This window comes from Garra rufa, chromosome 8, assembly GCF_049309525.1.
Source record: "Garra rufa chromosome 8, GarRuf1.0, whole genome shotgun sequence".
NCBI classification, from domain to species: domain Eukaryota; kingdom Metazoa; phylum Chordata; class Actinopteri; order Cypriniformes; family Cyprinidae; genus Garra; species Garra rufa.
The window spans coordinates 3,133,413-3,148,406 of NC_133368.1; the positions used below are offsets into that span (position 1 = coordinate 3,133,413).

Here is a 14,994-nt window from a genome sequence, read left to right on the forward strand (position 1 = left end):
TTCCTCCGGGGGCAGTGCTTGCAGGCTCACCACCTCATCCCTGAAGGAAGTAGTGGGAACCTTGGGCACATAGCCGGGCCAGGGCCTCAGGGTTACTTGGGAATTGCCGGCCTGAACTCTAGGCCCGATTTGTTGACTGAAAAAGTCCCTACTCTCTTGATGGAGGCCAATGCAAGCAGGAGCAGTGTTTTCTTTGAAAGAAACTTCAGCTCAACTGACTGCAAAAACTCAAATGGGGCCTGTTGTAGTGCTGTGAGCACTAAGGACAGGTCCCAAGAGGGTACAGAGTGAGGCTGGGGAGAATTTAGCCTTCTCGCCCCTACTAAGGAACCTGATAACCAGGTCATGCTTCCCCACCGACTTCATCTTTATGGGGACGTGGTGTGCAGCAATAGCAGCCACATAGACTTTAAGGGTGGAGGGTGACAGCCTTCGCTTTATCCCTTGCTGCAAGAAGGACAGCACAACTCTGATCGAGCATCTTTGGGGGCGAACAGGTTCCACTTCAACGCATAAACTTGTCTTGTGGACTAGGCTCTCACTGAAGTGATGGTGTCTACTACCCCCTGGGTTCACCTAGAACTTCCACGTCACATCCAGGGACTAGACATGCGGTTTCCAGAGGTCTAGATGTGAGTGCCACAGGATGAGTCAGTAGGTCCTTCCTCAGAGGAATCTGCCAGGGAGGGGCTGTCACAAGGAGCATTAGTTCTGGGATCCATGTCCGAGTGGGCCAGTAGGGTTCCACAAGCAGGACCTGCTCCTCGTCCTCCCTGATCTTGCACAGTGTCTGTACGAGAAGGCCCCCAAGGGATGGAGTCTCCATTCTCCGGGGATCGCAGCCCGTTGGCTGCACGGTTGTGCAGTTCGAAGAGACCTCAGATGCTTCTGACTACAGACGAGGTGGTTGGCGGGTGGCAACATGCGACGGCAGCATAAACCACTTTGTTGATTGATATACGCAAGGGTCACAGTGTTGTCAATGTGCAACAGCACATGCTTGCCTCATAAACGCCCTTGAGATGATTCAAGGCAAGGCGTACTGCTAGCAACTCTAGGCAGTTGATGTGCCAGTTTAGCTGAGGGCCCAGACTGGAAGAGAGAGATTGACCATCGTGTTAAGAGTAGTCGCTTGTATTTCGTTAGATTGTAAATTGGATTTGCATGATTTAATCATGTATATCAGTCCCACGTGAATAAATTTATTTAAACAAACATAATTCATGTAACTTCAACAACATTATGGAATGAAGACATTTTAAGTGACCCAATTAAGTAGCCCTATTAAGGTTTTATATGGTACCCTGACAGGATTAATTCATTCATTTTTATATATATATATATATATATATATATATTTTTTTTTTTTTTTTTTGTCTCGTAACTAAACTATGAGATTGTATTATGTAGCTAACAAACTATTAGCAAGTAATAGAAGCAATAACGCTAAGCAATAAACATACTTGAGTAAAGCAGTAAAAGCTGTACCAATCCACAGCCTAAGTAATGCAATGTTAAACTTGCATTCCTTCCGGTGTAGGGTGCATGTGGCACAAACTAATGCAGGGTTAATTGTAACACATGGTTTAAATATTTCCACACATGGTAGCATAACAAATTTACTAGTATATTCACCAAGAGGACACTTTAGAGCATCAGCGATTAAAGAAGCAGGGGCTAAAAAAAACATCACCTGCAGCTCAACCCATCAAAGACAGAGCTTCTCATATTTTCTGTCAATCTCAACTGTTCAGCACAATTTGACCATCCAGCTAAGTTCATCAACAATAATTGAGTTTGGTCAGAAATGGATCAGCTGACCTTTGAAGATCACATTGCAAATACAGCCCCATCATGCAAGGCCTTTCTTAATGGAGCATGCTGCACAACTTCTCATCCAGACCCTTGTCATTTCTAGGCTGGACTATTGCAATACTCCTCTGGCTGGACTTCCATCATGTGCAATTAAACCTCTACAAATTATTCTAATCTTATTATCTTAAGGAATTTGATCCCTTGATCATGTGATGTTTTCTTCTGTCAGATTCCAGCACGCCACAGCATCACCATCAATCAATACTGTTATGATCTATAATGCAGAAAGAAATAGATTTAAACGCTTACAGGAAAATCTTTTGCATGCCTGATAGAAATGTGCATGAGAGAAGGGTGAACAGAAGCAGGGTCCATTGGTATGTCCACAAGGGTGCAGTTTTATTGGGAGCAGAGCGCACGTGTACAAAAACACTACAGTGCAGAAATAATAGTAAATGTTTTAGCAGTTAATGTCAGTATTTAAAAAAGTCTGATAAATGGAAGACCAGTATATAGTCCACAGAACCACTGGTAAAAATCATTACATGGGCACTGAAAGTCCAATTTGAATGTGTACTGAAAAACAAGAAATATAAAAGTAAGTGCAAATGCACTGCCAGAAGTCAGCCTTTTCAGCAAGGTGGATTCAAAGATTGGATATTCTGGATGCACCATGTTGACAGATCCTTACAGCTCAGACAGATCTGTAGTAGTACATTACAGGTTCACACAGTAGTTAAAACATACTCCAAAAGCAGCAGCTTTCCCCTTTGTCTCCTCCCCTTGCAATAATGAAAGCTGATTGTCTTGGTGTGGGGGGACAAAATTAAACAACACAAAACATTTGCACGTGTCAATACCAGCATTATTTTAATCCTTGGTTTCTTGTAAATTTCACAATTTATTTTGTTTTTCAACATACTAAACTATTACTTGGTAGATAATTAATATTTGGCGCTAGTAAAATGAACATTAAGCTGGTGAGCAGACTTTCTCACAGACAGAAAGTAAGTGCCACTGCCCTCACGTACCACAAGTATATTGATGCAATCTGAGATGCAAGCATCTTACTCGTATAGAAAGCCACAGTTATGTTGTATGTATTGTATGTGGTTATTATGTGCAAATTCATTGTGTAAGAAGTAGGGCATGGATTTTTAGAATTTTGAAATAGCGGTTGAACTTTACTGCACTCATAAGAATTTGCAAAAAACCCACGTAAAACCCCATTTTACACTGTTGTTACCTCTCCATGCTACCCAGATCTGACCATAGGTTGGACAAAATTCACAAATGTGTGCATTCAGCCAATCCTTCCATACAGTCAGCCAGATGTTTAAATTTCAAAACCAGAATATGCTGATTTAGGTAATTTTACAATTTACATTGCCACCTTTTTCTTCCCGTATGAGTCACATCCAGTTCCAGTCACATCCGGGCCCAGCTATTCTTAGCTATACAGAACAGCTGTTTTTCATGCTTGATATTGGAAATTGGTGTGTCCTACCATATTATTTCAATGTATTATCTTAATTATGAGCACACTGGTTTGTAGTACAAACAGTTTTAGCATTTACTGTGCATTGCTATCTTCTAATTTTTTCCCTACAGCGGCTAATGAACCAGAAGTCTCACCCATAGGCTGACTTCGGTGTTAAAGAAACAGGATTCCATCTAAATAACATTGTTTTTCCTTATGCAGGTACTTCACATGTATATGCAATAAACTAAATGAGGAAAGTGTGTGTGTATCTTTGCAACATACCCCATTAAGTTAATAAAACCTGTAATCACAATACCCTTACAATAACCTTTTAATCACAAATAATATACCAGGGGTGTCGCTAGACCCTTTTCCACAAGGCCCTGTGAAGTTTAGCTGTCCCAGTAAACTTTTCCTGATAATTTATAAGTCATTGTAGTTGAGGAGATACAGGTACCTATTGAACTTCCTTGCAGATTGTCTAGATACTAAGGTAAATACACATCATTTGTCAATTTACCGGTTAAGTTTTTGAAAATTCTGAAGCCTTTATAGCAATGCCGCAGTATCAAAGCATTTCAGGCTAAACCTGACTTGTTTATCACTCGTTTTCTACAATTGATGCCACTGCTTACTAAGCTGCAGCTGTAAGCACCAAGCAAAATGCCCAACATGAGAACTTAGTCTTGTGTGGTTGGAAACAAACCCACATCCTTGTTTGGCACAAAGAGAAAATATTTGCAACTGTTTAGGTGAACTGCATGCGCATAATTAGCATATCTTATGCATTTGACAGCCTGTACAGTCTAATGAATAAAAACTCTTTGTTTTACAGTATTATGCCATGGTTATTTAAACATAGGCCTTTCAATACTCAATATAGTGGTGTATTTATAAATACTAAATTAATACAGTGCATTCAGAAATTTTTCATTTAAAAAAGGCTGGGCATTTTTTAAAAAGAAAAAAAAACTAAAATTTCACATTTACATAAGTATTGCAACAACATTTCAAATTCAGCGCAAGTGCCTCCCATTTCTCTTGATCATTGCTGAGATGCTTCTACACTTTGATTGGAGTCCACCTGTGGTAAATTAAATTTATTGGACATGATTTAGAAAAGGCATACACCTCTATATAAAAGGTCTCACAGATGACAGTGCATGTCAGAGGGAAAACCAAGCCATGAGATCAAAGGAACAGCATGCAGAGCTCAGAGAGGATTGTATCAAGGCACAGATCTGGGGAAGGCTACAAAAAAAATTCTGCTTCCATAATTTTCAAATGGACGAAGTTTGGCAACACCAGGACTCTTCCAAGAGTTGGTCACCCAGCCAAATTGAGCAATTGATGGAGAAGGGCCTTGTATAGACTGGTGACTAAGAAGCTGATGGTCACTCTAGTTGAGCTCCATTATCATATATGCAGATAGGAGAAACCTACAGAAGGACAAACATCACTACAACACTGATCTGGGCTTAATGGCGCCGTGGCCAAACTCAATTCTCTGGTCTGATCAACCTCAATTCTAAGCATCATGTTTGGAGGAAACCAGGAACTCCTCATCACCTGCAGAGTACTATCCCAAAAGTAAAGTGTGCTAGTAGCAGCCTCATGCTGTGAGGCTGTTTTTCAGCTGCAGGGACTAAAAGACTCGTCAGAGTAGAAGAAAAGCATATTTCACAAAAATATTGAGATAGCCTTAATGAAACCTACATATAGTCCAGAACATTCAGAACCTCAGACTGGGCCAAAGGTTCACATTCAAACAGGACACCCTAAGGACATAGCCCAGGTGACACAGAAGTGGCTTAGGGACAACTCTGTGAATGTCCTAGAGTGGCCCAGCCAGAGCCCTGACTTGAACCTTATCAAACATCTTTGGAGAGACCTGAAAATGGCTGTCCACCGACGGTCCCCATCCAACTTGACTGAGCTTGAAAGGAGTTGCTAAGAAGAATGGCAGAAAATCCCCCAATCCAGGTGTGCAAAGCTTGTTGTATACCCAAAAACTCTTGAGGCTAAAATTGCTGCCAAAGGTGCTTCAGCTAAGTACTGGGTAAAGGGTCTGAATAATTATGTAAATGTGATATTTCAGTGATTTCTAAAATCCTGTTTTCACTTCGTCATTATTAGGGACGGAGTATTAATGAGAGGGAAAAAAATATTTAAACCACTGTAGTATCAGGCTGCAACATTACAAAATTGAAAAAAAATTGAAGGGGGTCTGAATACTTTCTGAATGCACTGTATATGTAGAAGACCAAAATGTAGTCAAAAATATCTTAATATGTGTTCCAAAGATGAACAAAGATCTTACGGGTTTAAAACAACATGAGGGCAAGTAATTACTGACACAATTTTTATTCTTATTCCTATGCCATTAAGTACTGTACAAGTTCCTCCTAGATCTTTGTTTCAGTTGTTTCTGTGATGTACTGAAATATAATTACAAGCACTTCCTACGTTTCAAAGGCTTTTATCGACAATTACATGACATTTACGCAAAGAGTCAGTATTTGCAGTGTTGGCCCTTCTTTTTCAGGACCTCTGCAATTCGACTGGGCATGCTCTCAATCAACTTCTGGGCCAAATCCTGACTGATAGCAACCCATTCTTTCATAATCACTTCTTGGAGTTTGTCAGAATTGAGAGAATATGACTTTGCCCCAGTCCTCAGCAGTCCATTCGCCATACTTTTTGCACAAGATCAATCTGTCCCTGATGTTTTTTTGGAGAGAAGTGGCTTCTTTGCTGCCCTTCTTGACACCAGGTCATCTTCCAAAAGTCTTGGCCTCACTGTGTGTTCAGATGCGCTCACACCTGCCTGCTGCCATTCCTGAGCAAGCTCTGCACTGGTGGCACTCCGATCCCGCAGCTCAATCCTCTTTAGGAGACCATCCTGGCGCTTGCTGGACTTTCTTGGATGCCCTGAAGCCTTCTTAACAAGAATTGAACGCAACGATGGCTGCACGCGTTTCTTTGCAGGTCACCATGGTTAACAATGGAAGAACAATGATTTTGAGCATCACCCTCCTTTTAACATGTCAAGTCTGCCATTCTAACCCAATCAGCCTGACATAATGATCTCCAGCCTTGTGCTCATCAACATTCTCACCTGAGTTAACAAGACGATTACTGAAATGATCTCAGCAGGTCCTTCAATGACAGCAATGAAATGCAGTGGAAAGTTTTTTCGGGATTAAGTTAATTTTCATGGCAAAGATGGACTATGCAATTCATCTGATCACTTTTCATAACATTTTGGAGTATATGCAAATTGCTATTATAAAATCTTAAGCAGCAACTTTTCCAATTTCCAATATTTATGTAATTCTCAAAACTTTTGGCCACGACTGTACATGCTATGCATCATCATATAACATCAGTAAGACAGCTAATCATATGCAGTATGACCACTGTTGAAGCACCACATTGATGAGCCCTTCCTTGCTATTCAATTAGCACATGCCCTCACAGTGAGAGCAAGTATTCATGAGCCCACACAAGAATGCAAGCCTGACAGAAAACCACCTCCAGTCAGATAATATCCTGAACTAGAGTTGCAATACACATCTCCGGCTACAGAGTATGCTGTTGCTCTACAAAATGCTGGACTACTGTTAATAAAACAATTACAGAATAAAGGGGCTTTGCCTACTCCATCATTGTTATTCGGGTCATTCTTCATTTGTGGTGGCAAGTGATGTCTATCTACTTTACAACAGTTGAAATAAACTTTAAATACCAATAAATCATAAAATGTTTGCATGCTTGTTTTCTGTAGGGTGAACACAATTGTGCACTGTTAATAGTTACATTTTTGTTTTAAAATACATTTGAGTTTATAAGATTGCATTTGTAACAAAAATGCATTGTGAATATAGATTTTATTTAATATGTACAGTTTTATTAAATTGTTTTTAAAAAATACATATTTTGTTATATCTAAGAAACAACAATGGATGTTGCCCCTTTAAGAAAAGGGGGAAATCTTTTTGGACAATTACCTTTGTGTAAAGGCCATTGCAGGTGCTGGTTGATCTCAGGGGTGCATGGTGAGTAGATTCTTTCTTATTCATTTTCTTAAAGTTAGCTACATTTCTGACAATTTCATGTGTCGCAATTTATTAGTGTCTGTGGTTTTATGTCGATAACTTACAGATCTGACATATTTTAATTACAATTTTAATAAATACATACTTACAAATATTTCGAAAATGTCCCCTGATCTTGAAATCATCATAATCATCATCATCATGAAAAGTCTGGATTTAGCCTAAGTTGTCTGTGGTGTTACGGTCTTTCTTGGTAGGGTAGAGTGAAAACACCCCCCTTAAGAATTTTTTTCTGTGAAAAAAAAAGTTAAATGTGTTCAGAAAAGTTATCATAGTTTTAGTGACAATGACAAATTATAAACAAAGTATGAAAAATGTCCAGAGTTTTAATTCATTTTAATTTGTACCAAGGGGGGCGTTTGCTTGCCCAAATACCATAGACATAAGTGGTTTTGTCATTAGTGTTTGATTCAATTTGTAAAATAATTTAAAATTAAGCTTAATTTTAACGGATTTAGCATATTAAACTAATTTTATACGCATAGCAATACATTTTATTTAAATTTTTTTTTTTTTTTTTTTTACAAATTCTACCTCTCATTTGCCACCCCAATAGAAGAATGACCCTTTTATACCATCACACTTATTTATTTACTATATTTAAAAAAATACTGACAAATGTCAAATAACTGAGATCTGCACAAAATCCATGTTTTCTGGAATTTTTAATAACATTTTTTAGATTCAAAGATTTTTAGAGCAAATATTTGCTATTAATCTAGTGATTAATTAGTTTTATCTAGCTAAAAGAAATCTAAGAAATACTTTTTATAAGATTAGGATTTGTAGTGTAAAGTTTTGTGCACTCCTGATTGTATAACTGCAAAAAGAAATAAAAGGTTTACTAAAAAAGTTCATGGATGGGTCACCTCCACATTGGAAAACACTTTGTCTGGACCTGCAAAAATATTCAGAATGTGAATAAAGATTGCTTCAAATATTCATGGTGGTATGGTATTACCTCTGAGAATTTTAATGCAAACAAGGCAAAAATCTAAGATAATGTGATAAATAAAATAAAGCAATAGCCAAAATGAAGCTGAACAATGGAAAAACAAGTAAAATAATCAGGGTTTGAAATTAACACCTGCTAAATCCGGGTAAAAATCAGCTGTGGCAGGTAACGCTGTGAAATCACTAGCCAATTTGGCGGGTTATGTTCATTTATTGGGGAAGTTCATGCAAGCCAAATCTGCACAGGTTTAGCACAAATACTAAACTCGTGTGACATCTTGACATTATCAGTATATCACAAAAACCAAACAAAACACACCTGCCACCTACTGGCGGTTTTAATTTCACATTTAAAGTGTCTTTTCAGTTTTTTAATAATTTAAAATATTCTACGTTTTATGTTTAAAACATCACAACATTATTTATGCATCTGTAACTGCAGGTTAAAGCATTCCATGTCCCTCTGAACATTAAAATACATCTAAATGCCACTTCAAATGCAACTTCTGCAAAAAATAATTTTGTTAATACTGATTCCACACTTGTTTAGTAACAGCCTAAATGTATTATAATTGACTGATTAAATGTAAGAATTTGACTCAAAAGATGATGCACACTTAAATATGGGTTTATAAAGGTAAAAATCAATTTAAACTTACTGGGGAAAAATTTCTATCACTGCTGCGAACTGACCACAGAATATGAAGAATATTAAAAACTTTAGTAGTCAGCTGTCTATGGTAGTCCTTAAGATATCAGCACAATAATTATTTGAACGGGTTAATTTCAGTTTTTTTTTTGTCTAGTGAATGGCTGGTAACTTAAAAATTTAGTGGCCAAATTGGCTGGTGAGTAAAAAGTTAATTTCAATCACTGAATGTAATTGTTTTTAAGAAGATCAAGAAATGTAGAAACTTACTTTAGAATCTTCTGTGCTATTTATATTCCATGAAAATGTGATTGACAAGTGACGTCTCCATACTGGATTTCTCTGCAGACGTATGGACCCTGCAATAATGTCCCCTTCCTCAACTGTTACTGGTGCATCCAACATGAAGAGAGTCTGTTTCCAATGTGTAATCCTGGGGAAAATGAAGGTTTTGTTTAATCTGAATCCTAAAAGTAAAACATTTTTTTTTACACACAGATTGCCCTGTAAACTGTACATTTAAAATTAGAGCTTGTATGCATCATACTCTGAATATGGTCCAGTGTTCAACTCCAGTGATGGTCCATCCTCTTCTAAACTCTGGAAATATGCACTGAACCAAACAGTGAAGCCATGAAACATGCCTGACTTCTCAACAGTGAAACTAAACTCTCCTTTGAGTCTCTGAACAGAAGTCAAAAAAGTGTAGTTAACATGCAGCTCCTTTTAAATAATGGTTATTTCATTTAACCCAAATTCTAACATTTACCTCTAAGTCTGAGACCTGTATCGTGATCATATCAAGAGTGATAACATTGGCTGGTGTGGACAAACAATCCTTGGGTAGAAGATGATGGCTAAATTTAGGCTTGGAGAGAAACTCCTTCTGTGCAAGTGACCTACAAAACAAAGCAGAGTTATATACATACATAAACAGAGTTATGAACAACAGTGATGTATATAGCTAATGAATAGTAATTTTGTATCAAATCAGTTTTTAATTACTTTTATTACTTATTTATTCATTCAATAAAATAAACTACTTTTATTTTAAAAATAATATTATTATTAATTTAGCATATTTATTTATTTTTTATAATGCATTGCACAATACTTTAAGAACTTCTGAATAATTGTTGTAATGACTTTAACCCAAATGGTCCCAAGTTGATTTTTAGTGGATATATGTGACCCTGGACCACAAAACCAGTCTTAAGTCGCTGGGGTATATTTGTAGCAATGGCCAAAAATACATTGTATGGGTCAAAATTATTGATTTTTCTTTTATGCCCAAAATCATTAGGAAATTAAGTAAAGATCATGTTCCATGAAGATTTTTTGTAAAATTCCTACTGTAATTATATCAAAATGTAATTTTTGATTAGTAATATGCATTGTTAAGAACTTAATTTGGACAACTTTAAAGGTGATTTTCTCAGTATTTTGATTTTTTGCACCCTTAGATTTCAGATTTTCAAATAGATGTATCTCGGCCAAATATTGTCCTATCCTAACAAACCATACATCAATAGAAAGCTTATTTATTGAGCTTTCATATGACGTATATATCTCAGTTTTCTCAAATTTAACCTTATGACTGGTTTTGTGGTCCAGGGTCACATATGAAGTTAAACACAGTTGTCCTATAGGAGTAACCACAGGTATAATGCATCACATCAAATATAAACATTCATAAATAAATGTTCCCCTAATGTCTGACAACCACAAAGTCTAATAATAATTTTAAAAATGTCTTTAATTTTAAATATCATCATTTCCAACCCACTTGATATTTTTTCCACCTAATGCAATGTCAAGTTGCTTAAATACCCACTACAATTACAATCAAACCAAAATCTATTTACAGTTTATTCGCTATAGTTGGAACATGGTAATAAAATATGACAAGAACAAATTCATCTTGATAATGCCATCCTTCTTTTAGACGGTCTCACAAATGAATTAGGTTGAATAGCTGTCAGCAGCCAGCTGTTAAATTTAAGTATACAATCAGATAATACCTATTTAGGTCAACCAATTATCAATCAATCCTTAATGTTGTTCCGTCTGTGGTGTAGAAAGGTCACATTAGCAAGAAAAAACATTTAAGCAAAACATGGTCAGGCCAAAGTGTCTGGTCCCAAATTTGTATCAGTTTTACTTTTTTATCAATTGAATTTTGGGGTATAATATGTCACTGTTTATTTTGCTATCCTCACTTACATAAATGAACTATAGTGTTCTGCGCCCACTAGTTAAAATATGTTCAAAAATCTGAATAATTTTTGGTTTGACTGTAGGTTAGAAAGAGCTGTATTTCAATATGTAAGGCCTCACTGTAGGTAGCTGAAGTCTAGGCCATATGGTTTCTCCCAGAATTCCATTTTTTGCCTGTAGTCTGAGAAGGCCTGGCATGGAACAACAGTCAGACAGGCAGAGGACGGCCACATCATTCCACCCTCCTTCAGCCAGCGATCACGTGCCAGCAGCACTGACTCCACCATATACTCAAACTAAGAAACAGAGAGTTTTGTTTAGATTATTTACAAAGCACATTCTGAAAACAGCAGTGTACTGTACAAGAAATGTAAAACAGATTTAACTAGACATGTAATGATACAAAATGGACAAATGAACATTTTACACCCTTAAAATAGTTAAAACATAAAGAATAAAAACAAATCTTCAAAAAGGATTTTTACATTTTTTTATGCCTTTAATGGACAGGACAGTAGAGAGATGACAGGAAATCAATGAGCAGAGAGAGGGGAGCAGGATTGGCAAAGGACCTCGAGGTGGGAATTGAACTCGGGTCGCCGTGAGCACAGTTGCGCTATATGTTGGCACACAACAAGGCTATCGCCGCTGACTCCAATGAGGATTTTAACAGAAAAATTAAAGAGTAAGACTATTCCGGAGCCTAAGACCAGCCACCAAGAAAGCCTGGTCACTCTTAGTTTTTTAAAACATGAAAAAAAAAAGTGACAAAAGGTCACTAATCAACGTAAAACCCACTATTTAGAAGAATGCAAAGTCATATTACAATTAAAATGAAAATTATTTTTCAAGAAAGGTGACATTATTTATCTACTCAACACACCTACTATCTGTGTTCTGTGATATGCAGTTGATTTTTGTCTGTTCAAAACATCCATATTCATACCAGAAGGCAGTTGCCCATCCACTCTGACACCAGAACATCCACTTTCCCAGGCAGAGAGAGATTCTCGGCTCTGTCCTGAAACACTGTCACGACTCCATCACAGCCATTCTGCCTCACGAGTTTCTCAGTGTGTTCTGCCATTGAGCTGGCCTCCACAGCATAAACCTACAGGAACAAAACAAATAAGCCAGGTGCTGCGATTTTATTACAAGCAAGTTTTCGAGAGTGCTTTATTTCTTTTCCAAACCAGCAGCAACAGCAAAAAGACTTAAGAATTTAGAGCCTATTTGTGTAATAATTTAGATATAAACAGGCATAGGCCTACAGATACACATGACAATGATAATATAAAGAGTTTGGTGCTATTTCTAAACATTTGCTATAATTCTAAACCAGTGATGAGATTTCATGATTTTAAAGCAAATATTTAGTTTGTCTCACCGCTTCAGGTTGAGATAGACGGGCACAGAAGAGGCTGATAACCCCCGTCCCGCAGCCCAAATCCATGACCACCTTTCCCCTCAGGGCAGTGCTATTATTCAGGATCACCTGTCTGTATGTTTCTGTGCGGGGTTTATCTGTAAGCATCTCCAGATGAAGCCTCTGATAGCAGGATGGAGATGTTATGTTAATCAAAAGTTTGCTTCTGCATCAAGAATTCTTTGATTTTAATTTCTAAAACAATTTTTAATGGATGTTAAGTTTTAGATTATTTACCTTAACATTTTAGTACTTACTAATGTCCCATAATTTCCAAAGTATTCGTCATCTTGCCAAGCATCTTCCTCGTCCTCAGCTCTTTGATGCAAATAGCTGGATGGGACATAACCAAAGTGACCCTGCAGTTCAGCCCACCACCACACGTCTGAACTCCTGTCATGGACCTTCAGTTTATCACCAACTGAGAAACTAAGCTGTTGATTGAAGAAAAAGAAAATAAAATACATTTCTGTTCATTTATTTTTTATTTGTTCTTTTTTTTTTGCGTATCTTGTTAATACGTTTCATTTTCAATCGTTCTGCCTAAAACTATTGTATGGTTTTAGAAGATATAGGGAAAGTATAGGGAAATATAGGGAAAGTAAAATATAGGGATAGGATATTTACAGATGTTTTATGAGCCAAGTCATTTGATCAGTCTTCTATCCCAAAAAATGAAATACTCTACTTTGTGTTTATTTTGAAAGGCGATCATCATGTGCACAGTACCTGCTCATCTCCTTCAGCCACAAAATCCGCAAGTCCGACATACTCTTCTGCTTCATGACTATCACTGCTTTCATTTTGAATCATTTCAGCAGTTCAAAACTGCTACATACAAACAGCAATCACGAAACGCAAACGTATTAAATCTCTGCAACAAAAAGTAGCAGGAACTGTTGCATTCTTTCACGGTTCCCCGCCCACCACACAATTTTCAAAATTAAAGTCCTGTTGCAATTTGTGACTTGTGAAGAAACTATGCTGCTGCATGCGATTAAGAAGTTTATAGGTAAAATGTGGTAATTTTATGGCCGGTAATCGACTGGAGTTATTAATTCGTTATTGTATGTGTTACAAAAAGGGTCAGACATTAACTAGGTCATGGTTTAAAAAGTTTAGAACGTTGTGTACAACACTGCATGTACTAGGGTGACCATATTTTAGATTTCAAAAAAGAGGACGTAGGACGAGGGGTGGGGGGTGGGGTCCTAGTTTTGGTATCAAAATATGTCATTTCCATACCAAAACTACATATTTTACAGTCACTGTTATAGAGATTGATCATAAACACAGCTAAAAAGCTTCCTACACTCTTAAAAATAAAGGTGCTTCACAATGCCATAGAAGAACCTTTTTTGTTAAAATGGTTCCATAAATTTATTTGTGAATTTTATTGGCGAAAGAAGGTTCTTCAGATTATAAAAAGGTAAGAAAGAGATGGTTCTTTAAAGAACCTTTGACTGAATGGTTCTTCATGGCATCGCTATGAAGAACCTTTTAAAGCATCTTTATTTTTGTGTGTACCACAGTGGCCATCCTTCACAAAACTATCTACCACAGTTTTATCACAGAATGCAAAATGTTTCAATACAAGCATTTCAGCCAAATGGAATGTATGCAATATTTCAAACTTTCAAAAATCAACCCGCCGCAACTGTTAAAATCAGCCCAATTCCGTGGAAAAAATGCGGATTTGGCAACCCTACATCCAACACGAAATGCATCCAAAGCGATTTAAATACTCTGCATATTGATAGCGACTCCATGATGTCGCGAAGATTATATTCAATATTAGAATGTTTGCGGGAGACAACAGTCCCGCGCAAGGCTTTAATACAAAAACGGAGACAATGAATGGCGACTGTAGAAAGCAAAAGCCGAACCCCGGACATTTTGGGCGATTTAGGAATCCCGGCCGGACGCATTTTTTTAAGTCCAAAAAGAGGACATGTCCGGGGAAAAGAGGTCGTATGGTCACCCTAGCATGTACACAACGTTCTGAACTTTTTAAACCGTGACCTAGTTAATGTCTCAGTGTTGGAAAGGTAACTTTGGAAATGTAAGATTACAGATTACAAATTACCCTAGCTAAACTATTTAGTAACTATTTCAGTTACTTTATTAAAGTAATGAAACTGATTTCATTTGATTGCTTTTTAATCACTTTTCTAATTTCTAATGTTTTCGACTGTTGATCGTTTTCAAACATTTAAAGAAGGCAGGGTTAACCTTACAGTAGTACTTCATCAATTGAAATGACATTATAATAATGTAATTTAAAGCACATCACAAAATCAGACTTTAGCACGTCTTTTTATGTTAAGATCGT

At 37.1% G+C, this 14,994-nt stretch overlaps 1 protein-coding gene across 1 annotated transcript; it reads right to left on the reverse strand.

The window, feature by feature from the left end:
• Positions 1-6,599: 6,599 nt before the first annotated feature.
• Positions 6,600-13,575, reverse strand: prmt2 (protein arginine methyltransferase 2). Its single transcript, XM_073845969.1, has 8 exons — positions 13,392-13,575; positions 12,920-13,096; positions 12,624-12,785; positions 12,183-12,347; positions 11,357-11,532; positions 9,789-9,918; positions 9,567-9,703; positions 6,600-9,452 (listed from the first exon to the last, which is right to left on the reverse strand). Exons 1-8 carry the CDS (start codon positions 13,473-13,475, stop codon positions 9,269-9,271), a joined length of 1,215 nt encoding a protein of 404 aa, XP_073702070.1. The 5' UTR covers positions 13,476-13,575; the 3' UTR covers positions 6,600-9,268.
• Between the last annotated feature and the right edge of the window lie 1,419 nt (positions 13,576-14,994).